The 22,898-nt window shown below is 54.0% G+C and overlaps 1 protein-coding gene across 3 annotated transcripts; it reads left to right on the plus strand.

Annotated features, from left to right (window-relative positions):
- The first annotated feature begins 1,346 nt into the window (after positions 1-1,346).
- Positions 1,347-21,434, plus strand: JDP2 (Jun dimerization protein 2). 3 transcript variants are annotated; one of them, XM_054068387.1, is made up of 4 exons: positions 1,347-1,475; positions 13,859-14,082; positions 19,228-19,332; positions 20,129-21,434. In XM_054068387.1, exons 1-4 carry the CDS (start codon positions 1,445-1,447, stop codon positions 20,312-20,314), a joined length of 546 nt encoding a protein of 181 aa, XP_053924362.1. In that variant the 5' UTR covers positions 1,347-1,444; the 3' UTR covers positions 20,315-21,434. The 3 variants fall into 3 exon arrangements, with proteins under 3 accessions (XP_053924362.1, XP_053924363.1, XP_053924364.1); XM_054068388.1 differs by lacking the exon at positions 1,347-1,475 and adding an exon at positions 3,353-3,487 and having other exon boundaries at positions 20,129-21,431; XM_054068389.1 differs by lacking the exon at positions 1,347-1,475 and adding an exon at positions 4,438-10,354.
- The last annotated feature ends 1,464 nt before the right edge of the window (positions 21,435-22,898 follow it).

A 22,898-nucleotide genomic window follows, 5' to 3' on the forward strand; every position in this document is an offset into this window, starting at 1 on the left:
AGTTTACCCGACCGCTCCGCATCCTTCAGCAAGCAGCCTGTTGTTGGTGACTTTTCTCTTCACTTTTACCCACTGAAGCCACAAATTCTCAACGAATTCTTAAGCCCAAATGAAACTGTCTGAAAAGTAAACATGTTTGGTGTTTACATGAGGCAAAACCCAGCTTGGGAAAAGAACAGTTCAAGCACAGGGACAGGCGGCTGCAAGAACGAGGAAAATTCCCCTGTGAGACAAGAGTTCCCAACTCAAGAAAGAATGATGCAAGTTTGTCCCTTTAAACATGTGCGTAAGAGCTGTCCAGAACAAGGATCTGCTTCGCTGGAAGTAGATCTTCAACAGTTAAGCAAATCCCAGTTAGGACTGGTATTATCATAATAACTGAGGCTCAGCTACCCCCAGGACCTGCAGAGGGGAAGCAGGGAAGGAAAGACGTTGTAGGCTGAAGGGCAGGATTCGGCTATACCCTCTCCTCCCTCCTTCTGGACCTTCTTCAGCACAGCTGTGGGTACGCGGGTTTGAAGTCAGTGCACTGCAAAAATGCTGTGAGCGCTGGTAGGTGTGGGGTCCCTGCTCGTGTCCCACGGGGACGGCTCGGGCAGAGGAGGACTCACGAGGAGGTCAGTACTTCAGGCTGGGGCTGTAGATGTCCGTGTCGCAGCGAGATCTCTCAGCTCTGCCCGCTAGAGAAAGGGAAATGAAAAAGGGAAAAAGCATGGAAGACAGAGAAGGGAGAGCTCTCTTTCTTCCCACCCGCAGCAGAGAAGGGGAAACGGCACTTTCCTGCCTTCCCCGGGACAGGGAAGGGCTGTGGGGGGAACCATGTGCTGGACTGGACCTTAGGCAGGTCACCAGCCTCCTCTGAAATCCCCCTGGATTCTCTCTCACTTCCCTTAGGACACAGCTATGGAACTGCAAGGAAACTGCCGTGCCTTGGAGGCGACTTGGTCAACTGTTAGGCAGAGATACTGTTTGTCAACCACATTGACAAAGCCCTCCGTCTTAAGGCACTGGAAGGAACGCATACGGGAAGAATACAGCTCAGCTCCCACTTCTCCCTTCCCCCCGAGATTAGGTGCCAGGATTAAAGAAATACTGGGGTTGTACCCAAACTATTCTATGATTCTATTCTGCCTCTCTGAAAACAAAAAGATAAAAGAACGGCACAAGGAGAGTAGGAATAAGGGTAGATGTGCAGTGTCCCACCAAAGCAGGCTGTTACCTTTCTGTAGGACAACTTGGGCAAAGCATATCCTATATCGAACAGTGTTTTTGGTCCCCTGTTCCTGCTCAGTTGCAGCTCCACAGCTGAAACCTCTTTCTCTTGGTGAGACACAGGTGAAGAGGAAAAGGCTGGAAGCACTGGGAGAAAGGCCTTGTGGATGATGAACAGAGTGAATTATCAGTGGTGCAAAGGAATGAAATTGATAAACGCTGGAAAGAAACAATGAGTGACAATCTAGGAGAAGGAAAACAAGGTAGGGTGGACGGTGTCTCTCTGTGCTGGGTGGGTGAAAAGGATAAGGTAAAGAGATGGCAGTGTCAGCTCCATGACAGACTCCTCTTGTCTGTAATGACTTGCCCACAGGGACGTGCAAAAGATCCCAGGGGAATTTGCTGGTCACGAGCCCTGTGGTTCATCCAGTTTGGGAGACAGGTCTCATCTCTTTCCCAATTTACCACGGGCATAGGCTCAGGCAGAGGGTGCTGTTAGTGCTGCTCACCCTGGTGCCTTTGATAACCAAGCCAGTATTTTTTTCTTTCCAAAGAAAAAGGGATGTTTCTTTCTGGAAGTGCTTTAGGAGCAACAGCCCTGGGGCATCCACTACCTGCAGCAGGTCCAGCATGGCCCTGTGGCTGCGCAGAGCTTTGCTTCCCAGGACAGTTTGGCAGATGCAGGGCCAAGGAGGCAATTCAAATCCATGCAAATACATTATCAGGAAGGCCTCGTTATGCCACCTGCTCCCTCATGTCCACCCGACATCACGGTGCGACAGCACGAGGCACTACGACAGCGCCTGTGCCTCAGACGATATTCCTCCTGGGATGTCCCAGTGATGATAAAGGAAGAAAACCACAGCAGCTGAGCAGGGGAACCTTGAATCCTTCTGCCTTCTCCTGGGTCCTCGTCCCAGCCAAAGGGCTGGCAGAGCTGCGGCTGACAGCAGCGCGTGGGGCGTGAGCGGATCGGGAGAGGGTGGGATGGGATGAGGAGCTCCCTTTCCCCCGGGCTGAGGGGGGAGTTGGGTGGGCACTGGGCAGCATCGGTCGCTCTCTCCGGTCCTGCACCTCCTCGTTCCCAGGTCCGGGGAGTGGGGTGCGGGATGCTGAGGTACAGGATGCTGGGTGGGGGATGCCGGGCTATGGGGGTGCGGGATGCCGGGGTACAGGATGCTGGGTGTGGGATGCCGGGCTGTGGGGGTGCGGGATGCTGGGGTACAGGATGCTGGGTGCGGGATGCTGGGCTGTGGGGGTGCGGGATGCGGGGTGGGGGATGCCGGGCTATGGGGGTGCGGGATGCTGGGGTACAGGATGCTGGGTGCGGGATGCTGGGCTGTGGGGGTGCGGGATGCTGGGGTACAGGATGCTGGGTGCGGGATGCCAGGCTATGGGGGTGCGGGATGCTGGGGTACAGGATGCTGGGTGCGGGATGCCGGGCTGTGGGGGTGCGGGATGCTGGGGTACAGGATGCTGGGTGCGGGATGCTGGGCTGTGGGGGTGCGGGATGCTGGGGTACAGGATGCTGGGTGCGAGATGCCGGGCTGTGGGGGTGCGGGATGCGGGGGTACAGGATGCTGGGTGCAGGATGCCGGGCTGTGGGGGTGCGGGATGCTGGGGTACAGGATGCTGGGTGCGGGATGCTGGGCTGTGGGGGTGCGGGATGCTGGGGTACAGGATGCTGGGTGCGGGATGCTGGGCTGTGGGGGTGCGGGATACTGGGGTACAGGATGCTGGGTGCGGGATGCTGGGCTGTGGGGGTGCGGGATGCTGGACTGTGGGGATGCGGGATACCGGGGTACAGGATGCTGGGTGCGGGATGCCGGGCTGTGGGAGCGCGGGTCGTCAGGATGTAGGATGCCGGGCTGTGGGGATATGGAATGCCGGCAGCGGGATGCCGGGCTGTGGGAGTATGGAATGCCGGGGTGCGGGATGCCGGGTGCGGGGTCCCCGTCTGGTCCCACCCCTCGCGGCGCTCCCCGCCCCGCTCCCCCGCCCTCCCTGACGTGTGGCGCTGGCACCCGGGCAGGTTCCGCATTCCCGACCCCTCCCCGCAGCCCGGGGCCGCTATATAACCGGGGCTGATGCAACCCACCCCGCCGCCCGCCACAGCCCGCGGGAGGCGCGCACCGGGGCGGCGGCGGGCCGAGGCTCCCGGGCAGCGACACCGGCACCCGGGGGTGGCGGCGGCAGCGTCAGCGCCGGGGCCGAGCCCGCAGCCCGAGCCCCGGTCCTGCGGCCGGGCCCCCCGACAGCCCGGGCCCCCTGCACGGTGGGTGCGGGACGGGGCGGGGAGGGGGCGGCGGGGCGGGAGCGGGGGCAGCGGCGGGGGGAGGGCGGGGCTGGAGGTGCCGCCCGGGGGTGCTGCCGCCGCGCCGAGCGCTGCCCGGGGGCTCGCGGTGCCCGCACGGGGCGGCGACCCCAGCTCGGGGGCTCGGGCTGCAGCTCGGGGTGCTGCCCCGCAACGGGCGGTGCGTGGGGGCTGCGGGAGCTGCAACCCCAGTGCGTGGGGACTGCGGGTGTCCGCACCGGGCTGCTGCCCCCGCACCGAGCCACGCGTGGGGCTGCGACCGCCGCAACCGGCGAGGGCTGCGGGGGCCTTTCGGGGGTGCTGCCCCCGCACCGGGTGATGCCTGCGGGCTGGGGGGGCCCGCACGGGGCTGCTGTCCCCGCACAGACCCGTGGCGGGGCGGTGGGGAGCGGCCTCTCCCCGCGCTCGGCTGTCTCCCGGCTCCGCTTCACCTGCCGGTGTCCCCATCCCGCACCGGGGGGGCTGCCGGTGTCCCCGCCCGTGTCCCCATCCCGCACCGGGGGGGCTGCCGGTATCCCCGCCCGTGTCTCCATCCCGCACCGGGGGTGCTGCCGGTGTCTCCATCCCGCACCGGGGGGGGCTGCCGGTATCCCCATCCCGCACCGGGGGGGGCTGCCGGTGTCCCCACCCATGTCCCCATCCCGCACCGGGGGGGGGCTGCCGGTATCCCCGCCCGTGTCCCCATCCCGCACCGGGGGGGCTGCCGGTATCCCTGCCCGTGTCCCCATCCCGCACTGGGGGTGCTGCCGGTATCCCCGCCCGTGTCCCCATCCCGCACCGGGGGGGCTGCCGGTATCCCCATCCCGCACCGGTGTCCCGGGGGGCCCTGAGAAGGAAAGGGGCCCCGGAGGAGTCCCGATCCCGCTTCGGCAGTCGGGCATGGAGTGGAATGGAAGTTGCATTCTTTTGCAGGGGCTGCTCCAGGAGGCACTTTTCCTTTTTCCATGAGAGGGAATAGGTCTGCGAGCAAATTGGGGGAAAGGGAGAAATACCAAGAGAGCAAGAGCCACGTTATGTTTCCATTTTCCTTTAATGAAGGCCCTGTGGAGGTGTATTTGAAAACACAGGGTCTCCTATGCCTTCAAGGAGGGTGAGAACACTGTGCTGGCGGGTTCCAGGGCCATATGCAGTGTATGGTGGCCAATGAAACGGGGCCTGGCTCGTTCCCTTGCTTGTCTTGGCAGCCTTCTCCACGGCTTGTATTACCAGCCCTGGAACACAACCGCTGCCAAACTGTGTGTGTGTGCGTGTGTGTGTGTTTGGACTCCGAGAGCTCAGCAGAAACAAATGCTTCTGCAGCTCAGACCAGGATTTTTTTCACTAGTTTCAGGAAAACGTGCCCGAAAAATTCAATTTGGAGGTTGTTGTCAGGAGCACGCACTGGGAATTTGTTGGTGAGGGCTTGCGTGGGGACATCTGGGAATGTCAGTCATTGGAGTTTGGATTCTTGGTATGACTTCTACTGGTTTAAAAAAGAGAAAACCTGCCCATCCGGGGGATGAGTGGGTGGGTGCGGGAGCTGCCATCCAAACCGTCACTGTGTCAAGCAGCAATTGCTTATCCCACGTTCTTGGGATCTGGGGGGATTACCGAGATCTGCTGCTGACAGTTAACATGCAAGTTGCTGCCTCCTTGCTGAAACGCTTATATGGATGCTTCTCCTTTCTCTTCACATCTGAACGTTGAGTCTTTCCTTACGGGATCCAAAGGTCTCTGTGCTGTGATCCTTGCCAAGGCAGAGTAGATACTCTCGGACCTCTTCCCTCCTCCTGCCCTCTCTTTCTGAGCTGTGTGTCCAACTGCTCAAGTGCAGGCGGTGCTGAGCATCTGCTCTGCTGCGTTCTTCCCCGTGCTAGCGTTTGCTACCTCAGCTGCATTGCCCGGGCCGGGTACTTGGCAGCAGGCAGTGTCTTGAGCGTGAAGCTGTTGAGAGGCTCTTTTTCCCTCCAACAGGCTGTTCCTGGTGGACCCGGCCGCGAGAGCAAGGGAGGCAGAGCCGTGGTGTGTGGCATGGACCCCTTGCCAGCCTGGCTGTGTCCTGCAGTGCTAGTGCAGCAAGGAGAGGGCACAGCAAACCTGATGCCCTCTGTCTTTGACTGCTTGCATGGATTTCTCCATCGCTTGGACTGTCCAGAGTTTCAATCCAAGCATTGCGAGCTATTTTAACATGCAGCCAGGGAGCTGAAAGTCCATAGGAGCCTCTGGGCTGAACAAGGCTGTTACAAACTAGCCAGAGCTGGTCTTTATATGGATTAGAGGACTTTGTGGATGACCCTGGCATTCAGGGCATAATTCTGAGGAGTTTGTAGGGGGGCCTCTCATCTCTGAGGCTGTCCTTGTCCCCTGAGGGCAGAGCTCTGTGCTGAAGTAGGGTTGTCTTCTTGAAGAAGATTCCAGCCCTGACCACATGTGGTTGTGGAAGGTCCTAGGGAATTTCAGTAAGTCAGTCGTTAACCTCAGTGTCTGAGCTGCAGCCCAGCTCAGGCCAGCATATTCCTTCCTCCTTAAATCCATTTGAGCTTCTTCGGGCGGAAACTGGACAGCTTTTACCTTCCTGCTCTGCACTGCTGTCCGGTGGGTGATGCAGCATTACTACGTCTGCCATGAATAGTTAATTGCAGCCCCTGATGCTGTGATAATGAATTGTCATTTCTTTGCAGTTATTGCAATTGGTTATTGCAATCGGGGAGCCTCGCTATGGTAAGTGCTGTACAAAACCCCACTGTCACCGATTGCTTACAAGTCAATCGCTGCATTGCAGTGGTGGGGGCAGTGTAGTGCTAAACTGGAGCTTTTTACTGCCCTGTGAAGGTATGAAGAAAAAATGCTTAGGGAAAAAGGACTGAACTGGCTGCTTTGCGAATGGCAAAGGGAAGGTTATTTCTAAAGCTGAGGGCTGGGGAACCAGTATCCCCCGTCCTCATAATGGGGTTAAGGAGTCGAAGCATCAAACGGGCAGATGTGGGGGCTGATGGGGTGACGCTTAGTTGAGTGGGGGGCTGAGAAACGGCGTGTCTGCCGAGGAGAGGCTGACAGCTCTGGGCTGCCCTGTGGGTACAGTGTAGAGAGCAGTGCACCTCCCTTATGGACAAGAGCGGGCTTTTCACTGCTCTCTGTGTGTTAATGACTCGGATGTTCCTCCTGCCATCTGTGTGAAACTGGACGTGCAGGACTGAGGCAGACTGTTGCCGCTCTCAAAATGGGTTTGGACATCCACCTCCTGAGGGACTGTCCTTCACAGCTCCGTCCTCTCTTTCACATTGTGACCCTGCAGTCCGCTTACTGGAGCTTGAGAGTTTGGGATGAGACATTGCAAACCAGGCAGGTCTTCTCTCACCAAGTGGGGTTGCCCGTGAGAGGATGGGAACAAAAAGGGCAGCAGCTGAAGGCGTCGTGGGAAGGGCACAGTTGCTTCTTTGGCCCTGAAACCCCGGGGCTTGGTTGTAGCAGCTGTCTCTCCCTCTTGGGGTGGGACGGAGTGTGGAGGTAGTGAGGGACTGTGGTCTCCAGCATACCGAGATGACCTGCTGCAGCTCAGTGCGCTTGGTAAGCCATGCTGTGATCGTGGCTTAAGCTGAAAAGTCTGGTTACAGCAAAGGTTTTGGCTTCTGTTGTGTTCTCATATTTGGCAAATCACTGCAGTGCTGATCAATATGGCCTTTGGCACTGGCACTGCGAGTCGCTGCTTTTAACAAAGCAGATGAGAAGAAGAAGCCAGATAGGAGATGTAATGGCCTCAGTTGGATGTGTCGGGTGCGTCTGCAGCGGATAGCAGTTGTGTGGGAGTGGGGGAGGATTGCGTTTTAGACAGCAGAAGAAAACTGTAATTGCATGGCTAAGTACTTGTGGCACTGGGAATATGGGGTAGTGGCTTTCTGCCTTCAGCTTAACTTGGCACTCACTGGAGGCTCAACCTGAAAGTGGAAGAAGGTCTGTAGGCTCCAGTGATCCTGAGCACCCTGCAGCCTCCCCAGCCAGAAGAGTCCAGATGGAAAAGAGCAAGTGGCTCTCTGCTTCAGAGGAGGAGTGATAGCCAACTGCCCTGTCTTTGTTTAGGAAGTTACATTCTTGGGACGTGAGAAGCTGGGCATGTCAGGAAAGGGCTTTCATATAAATCATCCTTCTGTCGACAGAAGGAACTGGAAAGATGCAATGTATGACATACAGGCTAAGTGGACTTGATAACCAGGAGCTAAAAAAAAAGGTAAAAATTACAATAAACCCCTAGTAAATTCTAAGGAACCAGAAGCTGCTTCTCATGGATGGCACCACTACTTCTGATCTCCACAGCAGAATTATTGCCTGTTGGGCAGAAGCAGACGAAAGGCCAACTGCTGTGACTTAAGTGCTCCAAGACAGTCCACACAAACAGTGACAGTATGTTAAGTGCAAAGACACTAATGAAGAGATCGGAGGTTGCCTGTACGGTGGCTTGCAGGCTTTGCCAGTGCTTTGATGCGTGGCAGCCGACAAGTAACGGCAGGAACCCGGGAGCAAGAGAACAACAGGCGAGTACAGCCTTGGTTCTGCGGGCAGCATGGAGAAGGGCTGGGAGGACAGACTTCCCTTCAGCGCGGCGCTTAATATGGGCAAAAGAGAAACATGTTGGTGTTTACAGACTGTCAGAATCTGCTGGCTGGCAATATTAAGTGCTAGACGGCCTCTCTGAGAATCGGAAAGATACTTGGATCAGCCGCGGCAGATGTCAGAGCGTGTAAAATAGCTTATGTTGGAGGAGACCACAATTTATAGAGAGCAAAATTGAAATTAAGGTTGTAAACAGCCCTCACTCCTGCCGAGGAAGCTGACAGAGGAGATAAGACAGTAATGGCAATTTAAATTGAAGTGTGACTGTCAGAGCCTGCTTTGGCATGTTGTGGTCCTCTCTGCATGATGATGCTGTTGACGCAGCAGCAGCAGCTGCACTGAGTTTATAAAGAAGCACACAGCACCTTTGGATAAGCGAGGATGCATAGGACGGTCCCGGGGGACACTGCCTACAACGTAAGGCAATTTCTGCACCGGGAAATGGGTGTATGATTTCAACACAGGTAGGCATTCCTGTGCCAATTTTAGTCCGTCAGTAAGAATAGCACTGAAGAGGTGGCAGGAGGGGTGTGAATACAGGCTAGCAACGGGAGGACAAGCCTCCAGGGATGCTGCGTTATGTGGATTATGCCTATGCACATTAGATTTATGCTCTAAGTGCTGTGCAAACATTAATTCCTTAAGAAAAACAAACAAACAAAAACAGTCCCCAGAAAAAGCAGCACTGAAATTGGTATGGGAAGGAAGAAAAACCAACCCAAGCAAATGAAAATTGGAACTGCTGGAGAAAGACTAGAAGGGTGTGTAGGGGCACTGTCCCTGAGGAAGCTGAGCAACTCTGTGGGACAGTAACAACTTGGGAAAGCTTCTTCCCATTAGGTTGAGGGCTCCAGAATAAGAGACTCTGGCAACAGAAGGAAAACTGTGAGTAATGGGTGCTGCCTTTAGGAAATTAAATCAATCCATGTCACAGACTGACCATGAGGACGTAATTGGGGAAACAAAGCATAAACAGTTGTCACTGTTGGGAAAGATGCAGCAAACCCAATGTGGACAAAGGAAGCTGCACTGTTGTCGGTTTTCTGGGGGTGAGACTGCTGGTAGAATAACTGAGTTTGACCTAAGGTTGACGGAGATCACTAGAACCATGCCAAAGCAAAGATGCAAAAATAACTGCAATAATTAGGAAGGTTTACAGACATTTAGGCAGAAGGTCAAGTCTTGTGTTACAGCGTTTTTCACCAGAACAAGGGAAGTGTAGAGGCAAAGCTAAAGAAATACAAACTGAATTTTGACCCGTGAAATCACGTGTTGACCTGATTTTTGCTGTAAGGATAGTTGCTGAAGAGAGCATTGAGTGACGCAAGCTGCTCATCGCTGAACTGAAGTTTTAAGAAAGCCTTCTCTGTCTCCTAATTCACTCCGGAGCATCTTGATGTCGTGGCATGAAATGATGAATAGCATCAGTGCAGAAGGCACAGCTACGGTGAATGTAAACTCGAGCAGCTGGCGTCATGCGGATCCCGGTGTCAGATGTAAGGCTGCACATTCTCTTTCCGCTCTCTACTTTGCTTTGCTGTTGGCTTCATTACGGGAAAAAGCATAGTTGATACAATGCAGGAATTGTTGTACAGCCATAGGACACCAGAAAGCTAAGTTTTACTGGAGACGAAATGTTTCTCAGCTCGTGTGAGAAGACATTGAAAGACTGCCTGGCATCGAGGAATAAAGACTGTATTAATAATCAGTTCTGGCAAAGAAAAACATCTAATAAGAATCCCAACGAAAGCACTGTGTTAGAAAGGGAAGGAATACAGAGGTGGATTGGTTCACGTGCCTTAGAAATAACAAACACTGCAAAGGAATATCCAGAAGGGAATTAGGAAATGGCAAAGCACCAGCCGTATTCACCCCATCGAGCGAGATGTGGCTGTTGAAGAACTGCAACGTAAAGGTTGAACTCAGATCTTGAGCTTCAAAGTTATTTCTGCCCTACCATGCAAATGTGGTAGAAATGTTCTGGAGCTATAGGCGGGCACGTCAATGTCTTCCAGGGTAATGGCCTCTGGAAGAAGACCAAAGTAGTAAATAGAATTACGTGCCTTGGCTTTTTTGTCATGATCAAAGTACAACTTCTTACCTCTAGTGTTAACCAGAAAAGAAGGTGAAAGTGTCTGGGGCTTGAAATGAAAGGAGAGCCTCTCTTGCAGGAGGAAGAGGCAAAAGGAATGGAACAAGAGTCTCTTTGAGCTGCAGGGAGTGACAGTGGCTGGGACTGAGGTGAGGTGATTTGTCACTGCGCCCCTGCTCTACAGAAAGGGACAGCATTTCTCCTGGTTTCCTTCTTATCTCCATGGCTATAGCCCCGATGGGAATGGTTTTATGTTTCCCTTGAAAGCCTAACTCAGCTTGACTCTTGGCAGGTCTCAATATGCTCCTGAGCTTCCTGACTGCTGAGCAAGACCTTGCTTGTAGAGGTCACTTTTTCCCCTCCCACCTTCTTCTCAGCTCATCTTAATGTGAAGGTGCTCGTAGTGCTTTGGTTTGAATAGCTTTAGATTTAGTTTACACTAATGCAGGTGTGATGTGGGCTTTGGCAGTGCAGTCCCTGGATCCGGGATAACTTTTTAAGAGCGTGTTAGGTACTGGGCCAGGTGCTTCACTCTGACCTATGCCTGATGTCACACTGGGACAAAGGTAGAGGGAAAAGGTGGGTCAGAGGAAACGCATGATTTTCTCAAATCTTTAACCAGTTGTTCCTGGGGAGCTGCCCCAGGCTCAGGAATGCAGGGGGGTGTTCAGTGACCAGGTGGTACCACAGTTCAGAGAACAGATTTCTCCTCCCTCCTTGTTTTATAAATTGCAGTGACGCTGAGTTCTCTCTAGATGAGGACCTGGAGTGTCCAGCCCGGCGTTTCTGTGCTGTCAGCTACATAGAATCATAGAATCACCAGGTTGGAAAGGACCCACTGGATCATGGAGTCCAACCGTTCCTATCAGTCCCTAAGCCATGCCCCTCAGCACCTCATCCGTCACATGGTGTGATGGAAGACAACACATTAAAACCATGTTCCCCATGTCCAGAATGATTTAGGCATCTGGTGCTGGCCTCAAGTCTCTTCCCAGCCTGAAGCCTGTGAATCTGAGTCTTGTGATAGTGTAACCTTAGAAGAACCTCAGGAGTCCCCTCCCCTTTGCCATGCCACCTCACTGACCCAGTGAAGAGGGTCCTGCTGAAGGGGAAGATTGTAAGAGTTTAGGCACAGTCCCCAAATAAGTTTTTGCATTTTTCCATCTGGAGTGCAGTGTAAGGTAGGATGGTGCCCGGTTTCTGGAGGAGGGAAGCATCTTAGCCATGTGTAGGGCTGAAAGGAAGGGGAGGGAGACAGCATGTGGCTTCAGAGCCCTTCTGTGAGCCGGCATCTCCTGACACTGTACAGGGCAACCACTGCAGATGTGGAATTACAGCTGTTTTTCTTTAGAGATTGCTAGGGAAGAATTGATACTTTGGATCGGTTTAGGTCCTTGCAGTCTCAGTGAGTTCATGTGTATAATCTTTTCTGAGGTCCAGTATAATTTCTAAGTATTTTCTTTCTGTTCTGTCCACAAATGGGCAGGAGTCCATTTCATTACTTAGTGTCACTTTGCTTCAGATGTTACTCATCTCTGCAGTCTTTCCCATCTTCTCCTTTTCAGGTTTTAATGTCCTTGTGCCGCCACGTGCCAGCACTGCTGAGCACTGGCCTGCTCTCCCCTTTCTGATCCCTTCTCCTGAAGGATGACCAGAGCAGAGGGCTCGATTCCTGTCCGCTGCCTCTTTATGGATATGGTCTTGCTGTGTTTACTTTCCACGCCCTTTTTCGAGTCCTGTTGGTCACTGCTGCTGTCTGCTGAACAAATTCTGCCAAGGGACATCTTGTACTAACACTTGGTTGTCTTTTATTGCAGATTTGAGCATATGACAGTTCACAGCATATTGCAGCTCGTAGGCACTCTCTGATGCAAATCCCCTTGTCTGTCACACCAGTATGGCTTTCACAGCACCTGTACTGGGAGCTTTGGAGCTCGCCTCTCTACCCTTGACTAACCTGTATGATTGGCTTTCCTTCCCTTCTGCTGCTCATCTCCTGTTCCTTCACATTAACAAATATACCAAGTAATTTCCTGGGTAAAGTGGTGTGCTAAGAAATCCTTAGCTTCTCTGCTTGTCATGATTTACCCTGTTCAGCCTGCTTCTGTTGACACTGCTTGAGCACTGGAGTTGGACGAGGCAATCTCCAGAGGTCCCTCCCCACCTTAGCTGTCCTCTGACTCCGTGATCCAGCAGTCCTCTCTCACATGCAGCTTTACTCAAGCCCTCACCCTGGCACTGACGGATTGGTCAACCCAGGATGGCGAGTACGGAGCAACTGTGGCAGCTGCTTTGACGATGTGTGTGGCTCTGCTTAACACAACTGGACTAAAAGTCTGCATTGTCCATTACCTGCTCTCTCAGCAGCTGAGACTGCTTGCTTTAGAAAGAGCAGGGCAAGTGCATTTTATCCCTCACTTAATGCACCTCCTTGCTGTGGCAGTCGGTGCTGTCAGAGCTTCAAGGAGTTTGTGCAGACTGATGGTCCTTCACGGACCTTTCTTCCATGATTTTGCCCAACTGCTCATTGAATCCTGCCTTGTGACTTACTCTGCTGGTTGCGGGAAGCTGCTCGGTGAGATTTTCGGTTTCGCTTTGTTAGCCTGTTTCTCTCTTCTGACTTCACCAGTCCCTCTTCCATGCTGCATAGATGCCTTCTGGCACAGGGGCAGGGTGGGGTGGATGCCTCGAGGCTCCGGGAGAGTGCTGGGGCATAAGGCATGAGCACTGGGACATGTGGTTGAGTTGAGGAGGGGAAAACGGAGACTGTGTGGACAGAAGTTGACTGCGTGTTGTAACTGGGTCACTTCTGAGTGTTCCAAACCAGTTACACAAGCAGGGATGTACTTGTGCTGCAGCCAATAACCACCTGGTCCCTTTGCTTTTTGGCTGATACAACAGCTCTAGCTTTATGGGCTTCCCATTTTCGGTGTAATTTTGTTTCCTTATCTCTCAGCTGCTTGTTCTTTGCGTTTCCTAGTATCTCCTTTTCTTCTGCCTATAAGTGATTTACCAAAGCTTATCCCAATCTTATTCTCACTTGCACTGCCTTTTTTTTCTTTCCTTGTAGAAGAAGCCTTTTGCACCTTGTTCCATTTCCCTTCCTGTCCAGCCTTCCCTTGCTCATGCCTGTGCTGGGAGGTGTTTGTTCAGTGGCAAACTTTTCTCTTGCAGTTTTATCCCTGGTCCCTGTGCGTCGTGTCCCAGCCCTGACCAGCAGGCTGAGCCTGCCCAGAAAATATCCACCCTAAGGCATTTATGGTCCTCTTTGTGCCATTTTCTTATTGTCCTAATAACCTACACATTAACCAAAACTCAGTTGAGAAAACCTTGATCTTCACTGCTCCAGAGAAGGATGTGCCAAAGCTGGTGGTCCGTGGGACTGCTGTTGATGCAGCCAGCTGCTGTTCTTCTGATGCTTTGCCTCTCCAGTCTCTTCCCTTCCTGATCTATACACCTGTAGTATAAACCTTCCTAGCAGGATTCATATATTTTGATGTCTGTCACCCAGGTTCTGCCATCGCTGGGGAAGAGCAACCTGGGGAAGGTTTGCACCCTGTTAGGTGATAAGACTGTAGAATAAATTTGGCTTATGCTGTGACGCGAGGCCCTTTAGCTGGGTTATAACGGGCTGTGTCTCGCTCTCCCTCCAGCCTACGAAGCTGTTTTCCCTGTTATGATGCCAGGGCAGATCCCCGACCCGTCCCTGACGGCTGGCACGCTGCCTGGGCTCGGCCCCTTGACGGGACTGCCTGGCACAGCCCTGACTGCCGAGGAGCTGAAGTACGCCGACATCCGTAACATTGGAGCCATGATCTCGCCACTCCACTTCCTGGAGGTGAAGCTTGGGAAGAGACCCCAGCCTGTGAAAAGTGAGGTGAGTCTCGGGTGCCGCTGGCTGCAGATGGCCCTGCAGGGCTGTTGCCTGCACCTGCCTGCGTTTCTCTCCTGCTTGGGCTTGGGCTTTTCTGCCAGCAACACGTTTCATAAGCACGTCACGTTGCCTGTGTGGTGATATGGGTGCGTGTTGGCAGCTGCTTCACTGTGACTGTGCTTCAATTTCTGTCCCTGTGGCGTGGGGTGGGAGTGGTGGCCTCAGTGTCCGGGACCTGACCGGTCCCACGCAGCAGTTGGCACTCAGCCGAACTCACACCCTACCTGCAGAGCGGAGTTTGGTGCAGCCAATTTGTCCCTAGGTTGGAGTGCGCACCCGGAGGAGGAACTGTGCAGCCCGTTGGATGGTTTGTGGGATGCTTTCATTGTGCATCTGGTGTCACTGAGCCTCTGGTGCTGCTGGCATTGGTGCTGCCTTTCCCGTGGGGACAGGGCGTGTGGGTGACGGGTGCTGAGCGGCTGCAGTGACTCAGCTCGTGCCGCGGGCGTTGCTGGCAGAGGCTGTCCCTGCCGCGCTGCTTAGGGAAGGCCTGGCTTCACCTTGGGGCTCCTGGAGCAGGGAAGGTGTGTGGCTTCTGCTCAGTGCTGCGAGCTGGCATGTCAGAACCAGGCTGCAGGGACTCGGGAGGCACTCGCACAGTGTTTTCCTTTTGTGGTTGTCTTGTGGTGGTTGTCAAATCTCTTTGACTTCTGCTGGTGAGATTTGCACTCCTTGCTGCCTGCAGATGGAGCTGGGAACCCATCGCTTTGGAGGCTCCACTGGTGGGGGTGGTAGCTGCTGTCAGAAGGTCCAGTAAACAGTCCTTCTGAATGGTGCGTTTGCTCCTGCGCAAGAATACCTCAGATGATGTCATGTGAGGTTGGGATGATGTGCGTTCTCTGGATGCTTCAGTGAGGAGGTGCAAGATGATGTGAAAGGCTGCCTGTAATGAGCTGTGAGCTAAAGTGGGTAAAACATTAGTTCTAGGAAGCAGCCCACGCTCCAAATGGTGCTGACACTTCGTTTGGCCCAACTCTTATGGCAAAAGCTCAGCAGCACCCAGGCCTACCTGCGAGGAGAGTGCCTGTTCCTTCCCTCAGCCCCTTGTCGTGGGCTTCTGCAGGGAGAGCTGGTTCTGTAGAGTCCATCCGATCACCTTGCGCAGGAGCTCTGTGCCCAAGGGGGTGCAGCATCCCATGGGGATCACCTGGGGAAAGACTGGGGGTGTCTCTGCAACGGCAGGGACTGAGGCTGGGATGCTGTGGGAAGCCATCGGAAGGGCCTGGGCAGTGCTAATTGTTTTGGTCCCCTTATGGGCAAAGCAGTCATAGGTTGGTAGCTGAAGCCAGATGCTGTCCCAAGCTCTTGGCCTGATTATCGTGCAGCAAACAGGGTGCAATGCCCATCTTGCTTCATGGGTTGGGGAAGAAGGAGGCAATCTGGCTGTGCTGTCTTACTGGGCACAGCTCCTTTCCTGGGGCATCTCAGGCACCTCTGAGCTGGCCCTGCAGTGTCTGCTTTTGCGCTGTAGGTGTGGGGATGTGATCTCATCATCCTCGGCATCGCAGGGACAGGGCAGCTCTGCCCTGCAGCAGGTGCTGGAAGTGCCAAGGTTCCTCCGACCCGGTTGTTGAAGCACCATGTGGAGGAAAGATAAGAGGAAATTCACTGGCAGCCCCTGCATGGCTGCCTTCCCTGCAGCTGGTGCCTTCCCTGCGTGGCCTGTGAAGCGGAGGAGTTGAGGACAGCAAATGGAGCCGTCCCTGGCACAGGCTTTGCAGTGAAAGCCCGGGGGGAGCTGAAGCGGTAGCTGCTTATCCCATGAGTGGCCAGGGAGCTGCCCACGCATAATTTTGCAATGCAGCCTGCAGCTGCCTTGCTTTTGCCAGGGAGCCAGAGCCTGGGGATGCTGGGTACTGGCATACCGTGCTCTGCGTGGCGCCTGGGAGGGTGAGCTGCTCCCTGCAAGCCGGGGCACAGGCAGCTTTCTCTGCTGTGCTGGGGGGGACCACCATCTCCTGACACTGGGGTGTCTGTCCCTGGGAGTGCACACAAAACCTGCCCAGGGTGTGCTGGGTGCTGGTTTCCCCACAGAGTGGTGGACAGCCCCACCGGGCAGCTTGCCCTCCTCTTCCAGCAGCTGCAGACAGGTGCTGCCGGGCTTCTCGACCATCGAAACCTGCATGGGGTGCTGCCTCTGGGGCAGAGCTCTGCCCCTCAGGCTGACTATCCCCTGATGCTGCTGACTGAAGCAATTCAGGAGGCAGCCTCCGACCTTTCACCCACAGGGCTCCCCTGGAGATCAGCTGCTGGGGTGATACACCACCACTGTCTCTTGTTCCTCTGAGTAGAGTCCTACTCGCCAGCACTAGGGCCACATCACCTTTCTGAACTGAAATCAGGCAGAAGCAAGGAGGGGAAACCCACTTTCTAGAAACTACAGGAGCTGTTGTAAAAAAGCAGAGCCAAGAGTTTGAGCTGCCACAATCTGTGCTGAGCCACCCTCCTTGAGCATCTGTACACCATCTAAAGGACACAGCCCTTTGCTTGGCTCCAGTGGTGCGGAGGGGAAGCTGAAGGGGACAGGGATAGGTCATTTATTCTTTGATCCTCACGGGATGAAGCAACAGGAGATGGAAATATGTCAGGGAGTTCCCAGGGAGACCTTGAGGCTTATGCAGTCTCTGTTTAGTCTTCCAATTCCTGTTACAACCCAAGGTGTACTTCACAGGAAAGTTTGGGGCATGTTTCTTGAGCTTTGTAGCTGTGAGCATGCCACCTCTCTGCACTCTCCTAACAATCCGTGAACTAAATGGCTGAGACACTATCTGAAGGGTAGATGAGTGGTCGGTAAATGTGCAGAGTGGAATGGTGGCTGCCCTGATGTCCGCTTCCTCTTAAACTCTGTGGAAATTTTGTAAGAGCTGCTTGTGCCTTGCTGCGGAGTGTCCTGATCCTGCCAGGAGGAAAAGGCAGCAGAGCGTGGAGTTAGGACCTTCCTGGTCATTTTTGCTAACGCCTGCCACGTCCACATTTCTTGGATGTAGTGAGAGCTGGCCATTTCCAATGGACTTGGGGGCATCAGTGTAGCCATCCTCTTTTTTCCAAGTGTGGTGTGAGATGCCCGGTGGCACTGCCTTGGCAAAGGAATGGTGGCAGCAGCCCAGCATTATGGGAGTCTGTGCAGAGCGTGTGCTGACTTTGCTTAATATTTTAGTCCCGTCTGAAATAGCAGCTTTGGCATAATGCTTGGGAAGTAAGGCAGAGAAAGCTGATATTAGTGCCATGAAACTTGGACATTGTCTTCTAAAGCATGCTACATGCTGCGTATTGGATACGCAGGGCACACATAAGGGAGTCTTCAGTCTAATTCTGCTGAGTCGATGTTTCATCCTGCCCTTGCACAGCACATTGAGATGTTTTGATTCGTGAGCTTTGGACTTGGTAAATGTCAGCATGCACAGTTTGCTGTGGACAGTGGCACCTGCAGCTTTCGTTTCCTGCAGCCACCACTGGTGTACCTGCACGCAGGGTGATCTGGTGGCCCACTCCTACCACCACTTTGTAGCCTTGATATTGGGAATCTCTGACTTTCCTCGTTGGGTGACTAAGCCCAGGTGCTGGAGCAACAAGGCTGCTAAGATGGTGTGTGCGGCGAGAGGCTCATTGAGGAGGTGTGTGCCTCAACCATGCTGTCCTGGGGAGGTATGAAGGGAAGGATGCAGCTGCCTTCTCAGACTGGAGCTGCCCTTAGAGAAGCTGCATATGTCTAGGTTGTGAAAATGCTCATAAAACAACTGTTGCTGCCACTGCATTTGAAGAGATGTGTGCTGTCAGGTATCAGTTGATAGGAACGAGGCAGTTAAGTCTGACATCTCAGATTTTGGAGTCCCAGGCCAAATCATAGAATAATTTGGATTGGAAGGGCTCTTAAAGATGATTTAGTTCCAAGCCCCTGCCATGGGCAGGGACACCTCCCACTGGCTCAGGCTGCCCAAGGGCCATCCAACCTGGCCTTGAACCCCTCCAGGGATGGGGCAGCCACAGCTTCCCTGGGCAACCTGGGCCAGTGTCTCACCATTCTCATCGTGAAGAAATTCTTCCTTATGCCTAGTCTAAATCTGTCCATCTCCAGTTTATACCCATTCCCCCTAGTTCTGTCACTACAAGCCTTTGTAAACAGTCCCTTTCCGGCTTTCTTGTAGACCCCCTTCAGGTACTGGAAGGTCGCTATGTGGATGAAGGCACTGGGAACCTTTTCCCCAGCTATTCTACAAAGTATACTCTTGATGCTGCCTTTCCAAGGCTTTCCAGCACTCGGATTTTTCTTGGAGGAGCTGGTTTGGGTTCTTGGATGTAAACATGCCATTGGCCATTTATGCAGCCTTTGTAGTAAATATCCCTAAATACTTTGATTATAGGTTTCCAGCCCATAGGGCTTATTGGCATGGCCTGCGTGGTTTGAGTCAGACAGCACAGAGCAACTGAGTCACGGCAAACAGTGCAGGCGCTGCCGTGTCATGTTTCTGTACAGGGGATGTGGAACCTGTCCCCACCTTACTGTGGTGGCCCTGTGACTCGACTGGCACTGATGCTGCAGCAGACGGTCCCATGTACCAGGGGCTTGGGAGCAGCCAGCCCCAACTGGAGGATCTTTCAGGTTTCTCTGCCTCTTGCCCTTGGCTGTGTGTGTGATGCTTTGAATGACTGTGCTCAGAGCTGTGCCGATAGATATGTGTGACAAACACACATATCTATATGTGTGGGATGGGACTCTATTCCCCTTGTCTCTGCCTTCCCTTAGGGAGGGAGCAGCCCTGCAAAGAATTCTTTTCCCTGCCGGACAGGTCCCCAGCTGTGGGTACTGCACTGGATGCCTTCCCCTTGTCCCCGCAGAGTGGAGTTATAGGCTGTGGCACCAACATGCTTGGTTCCTGGTGAGGATTAGATCATGTTTAAGGTCCCTTCCAACCCCAACTATTCTATGATTCTATGACTCTATGATTCCATGTTGCTGGTGTCCGCTGGCACGGGTGGTTACCACCCCTCTCCTTGCCCTGCCAGCAGAGAGCCTGCTGGACGCTCGCCCCTGCTTCCTGGTGCTCCACACCTGCTGACTCTGACCTGGGTTTCTCTGTCTCATTGCAGCTGGACGAGGAAGAGGAGAGGAGGAAAAGGCGCAGGGAGAAAAACAAAGTAGCAGCAGCGCGATGTCGTAACAAGAAGAAGGAGAGGACTGAGTTCCTGCAGCGGGTGGGTGCCCTGATGTGTCCTGGAGTGCAGCAGGGACCTTGGCCGGGGCTCCTGCTTAGAAAGGTGCCCCAGGTGTGGGCATTGCTCCCTCCTGAGCTGCCCCTCTGCCTCCCCCTGCTTCTGTGCCCTTCTCTGGGAAACTACAGGCCAGTCGGTCCCCTTTCTACGAGACTGCGAAGGTGGTGGCCATGTGCGGGCAGAGCTGATAGTATCCCTGTGCCCATGGTACAGGGGGCTGGAGGTGGGCTTTGGGGAGAGAGAGGGCTGGTGATCATCTCAGTGCTGGAGCAGCAGCACCTGTGGCGATGCGGCACAGGACATGCCGGCCCCTTGCCCAAATTCCTGCAGGTTCCTCTGTTCACAGACCTTTTCACCTGTGACCCCAAGGCAGGAAAGCTCACAGCACCTTGCTGCTCTCCTGCACGGCGTGCTGGGACCTGGGCAAACGACAAGGCCCTCTCACAAGGGCAGATCCTTGCAGATGAGGGGTGAAAATGTAAACGTGGGTTTGTTTCAAAAGGCCCTTCCAGACCGTGCAAAGCAGCAAGGCAGAGGCGTTGCTGTGGTACAGCAGACACCCGTCCTGGAAGGTGGCTGTGTATTTCCTTGTGCTGCAGTCGGTGATGGAAGGCAGTGGGGCTGGGAATGAACTGCTTGGAGGGACCTGATGCCTTGGTGGGTCTGCAGGGGCTGAGGGGCAGCACTGGGCAGAGATGCTTTGTTGGCCGCATTGTTCCTCCGTGTATCTTGTCCTGTTGGAGTAAAGTGCCATGTGGTTGCGTTTCTGTCCTGCTAGGAGTCTGAGCGACTGGAGCTCATGAACGCTGAGCTGAAGGCCCAGATAGAAGAGCTGAAACAGGAGAGGCAGCAGCTGATCCTGATGCTGAACCGGCACCGTCCCACCTGCATTGTGCGGACAGACAGTGTCAAGACGCCTGAGAGTGAAGCCAACCCGTTGCTGGAGCAGTTAGAGAAGAAGTGAAGGTGGCACTGGGCCAGGAAGAGGAGACAGTGGTGCAGGGTCTTCCAGGGTCTCTAATGTACGTACTGTATGAAGAACTGTGCACCCAGGCCTGGTGCAGCCAAGACCCAGCAGGCTTCCTTGGGAACTATGGACCAAACAATTATGGGGACAGAGAAGATCAGGAACCTGTCAACCACGTACTCCGAGGCTGAACCTGGGAGCAGAGCTAGCGGTGCCCATGAGGGCGACCTCCCTGTGATACCTCATCATGGCCCTTCAGCCTGCTTGCAGCCCTGGGGACCCATGATGCCGCAGCATGTCCCACAAGGACCACGCGTCCTGTGGGGAGCAGGGGCCACGGGTGGAGGAGCGGCAACCATCCAGTGCCCGCCAGCGCCCTGCCCAGAGGCCGCCACTGCTCCAGAGGGAAACCCAAACCCAAGAACCACAAACACTTGACAGCCTCGTCTGGTGGGCAGGCCTGTCGGGGCTCGGTGGCGCAGGCGCCCCCCACAAGCACACTCTCAGTATAATGTTTACAGCCCAGCTGTCCATGTCGGCCGTGCTCTTGAATGCACATTTTTACACTTTTTTTAAAGTATTTTTTACAAAGTTTTTATACAGCGATCTCTATATGGATTTATATAATCACTAGATGTGATCCCATAGAAATGTATGTTATGATGGTCTGTTTGTTACAAATGCATATGCCACAGTTATCTCCATTGTGTTACTTGTCCGGTAGCATCCAGCTCCTGCTCCAGGGTGCTGGGAAGGTGGTCCAAGCCACCCTCTGCAGTGGTGTCGCTACCTTCTCCATCCATGTATGTCCTTCATAATACTCAGTTCTGTATCGCTCAGTAAATGTTACCTTTACTTTTGCTGCCCTCCTGTGCTCCGTCAGGATCAGGCCATGGTGAGCTCTGGCCAGAGCGCCAGGTCTGACCAGCGTGTGGGTTCTTGGCTGAGAACTGGGTATACCCACTCTTCTCCCAGTTGGTGACTTACCCATTGCCAATGGGGATGAGGCTACTTTGAAGCAAACTTCAAGTGAAAGAAGCCTTTAGCATCTGGTACAGATACACCTTCCACTGATGTGGTGTTGGGGAGTAGATGAACTTGACGTAAATGTGACAACAGCATGGAAGGAAGTCTTCCCTGAGCATGACTGCTTCTTTAGCATGTTTCTCTCTCTCTAGCCTCCTTTTCCACCCTCAAACTCCAGGGATGTCTGAAATTGGTCCTTTCCATGTTCTGGAAAAGTTTTTGCCCTGAGAGGACATGTTTCCTGAGGTTCTCTGGAGGGATGGGCAAGGACAGGACGTGAAACAAAGCTGGTGGAGAAAAGCAGTATTTGGGCTGCCTCCTGCCACGCTGCCCTTGAAGATGGGCAGTTGTCCCTCTGCACTTCCTTCTGCCCAGACCCTGGAGCTTTGGCTCAGTTCTAACCCATTTCTCAGCTGCTGTCAGGAACCAATCTTAATATTTTAGAGAGCACTATCGCTCTCATTGAGCACTTGCTGGGCCTGCTTCTCTCTTCAGGATTTTATTTCCCTCTGCAGAGCATATATGGTAATGAATTTTCAGGCTCTTGCAAGTATCTGTTTCCTCTGGTGTTCAGTGGGATCTCCCTGTGGGACATCACGAGGTCAGGCTGCATGCATCTCCAGCTTTTTGCTCACCTGGAGAGCGTGTGCGCTCATCGCTGTGGGGGTGGACTCTCACCCCCCCCACACACCACCTTCCAGCATCACTGACAGTGCCACAGGTGTAGGCAATGGCTCTTCTCTGGCAAATGGCCACGCTGCAGGAGAACTTCCTGCAAAAGGAGCAGAAAAACATGAAAAACATGAAAACAGCCAGCTTGGAGGAGAAATAAAGATGCCCTTTGGAAACCAAGCATGCTAGAAGCAGCTAGGGAAGGCAGCAGCAGCAGAGTGATGGATCTACATTGGTTTAATACTCAGTTACTCCAGCCAAGGCTCAGGCAGGAGCTATCACAGCCCTGGCACTGCCTAGATAGGTTTTTCCCCAGTCTTCTGTCCATCCTCTGTACAGTCTTTCGCTGCGTTCCAGTCAGTTTAGGGCCTTTCTTTTCATTAGGCGATGACACAGTGGAGGGTTTGGGGCTTTGCCCCATAAGCCATAGACCGTGAATGTTGATTGAAGGGATAAAGTCTCCATCTCTGCGCAGCCCCAGGCTCACATTTCTCCTGGTCCCTGCAGGAGCCAGGCTACCTCACGTTCCTGACTCTGGTAGAATGTGTGCCCTCAAAGCCCCGTTAGCAGAGGTAGAAATAGTGCCGGGGGACAGGTGTCCCGCTGGACACGTTTCAGGCTGGTGCATTACAGTGGCATCTCCCGGGCATGGACAGGAGCAGTGAGTACGTGTGAGGGACAGATCTGAGAGACCCCCTGGGCCATGGCATTGCACCTGTGGCCGCGACATCTCCAGCTTCCAGTCCCGGGCCGAGCTGGAGCCTTCCTACCTGCAGACTGGACCTGACTCCAGTTGCTGTTGACTGGAGCTGATGGTGGGGCTCTCTGGATGCCGTGCCAGGAGGCTGCCAACAGCTAAGAGACTGGAAGAGTGGGGGAGTGA

This window comes from Cuculus canorus, chromosome 5 (genome assembly GCF_017976375.1).
Source record: "Cuculus canorus isolate bCucCan1 chromosome 5, bCucCan1.pri, whole genome shotgun sequence".
In the NCBI taxonomy this organism is placed as follows: Eukaryota; Metazoa; Chordata; class Aves; order Cuculiformes; family Cuculidae; genus Cuculus; species Cuculus canorus.

Coding starts and splice junctions, on each gene's coding strand:
- JDP2 (XM_054068387.1), top strand. CDS start 1,445: ATGAGTGACAATCTAGGAGAAGGAAAACAAG. Junction 14,083..19,227: donor CCCAGCCTGTGAAAAGTGAG/GTGAGTCTCGGG, acceptor GTCTCATTGCAG/CTGGACGAGGAAGAGGAGAG. Junction 19,333..20,128: donor GGACTGAGTTCCTGCAGCGG/GTGGGTGCCCTG, acceptor CTGTCCTGCTAG/GAGTCTGAGCGACTGGAGCT.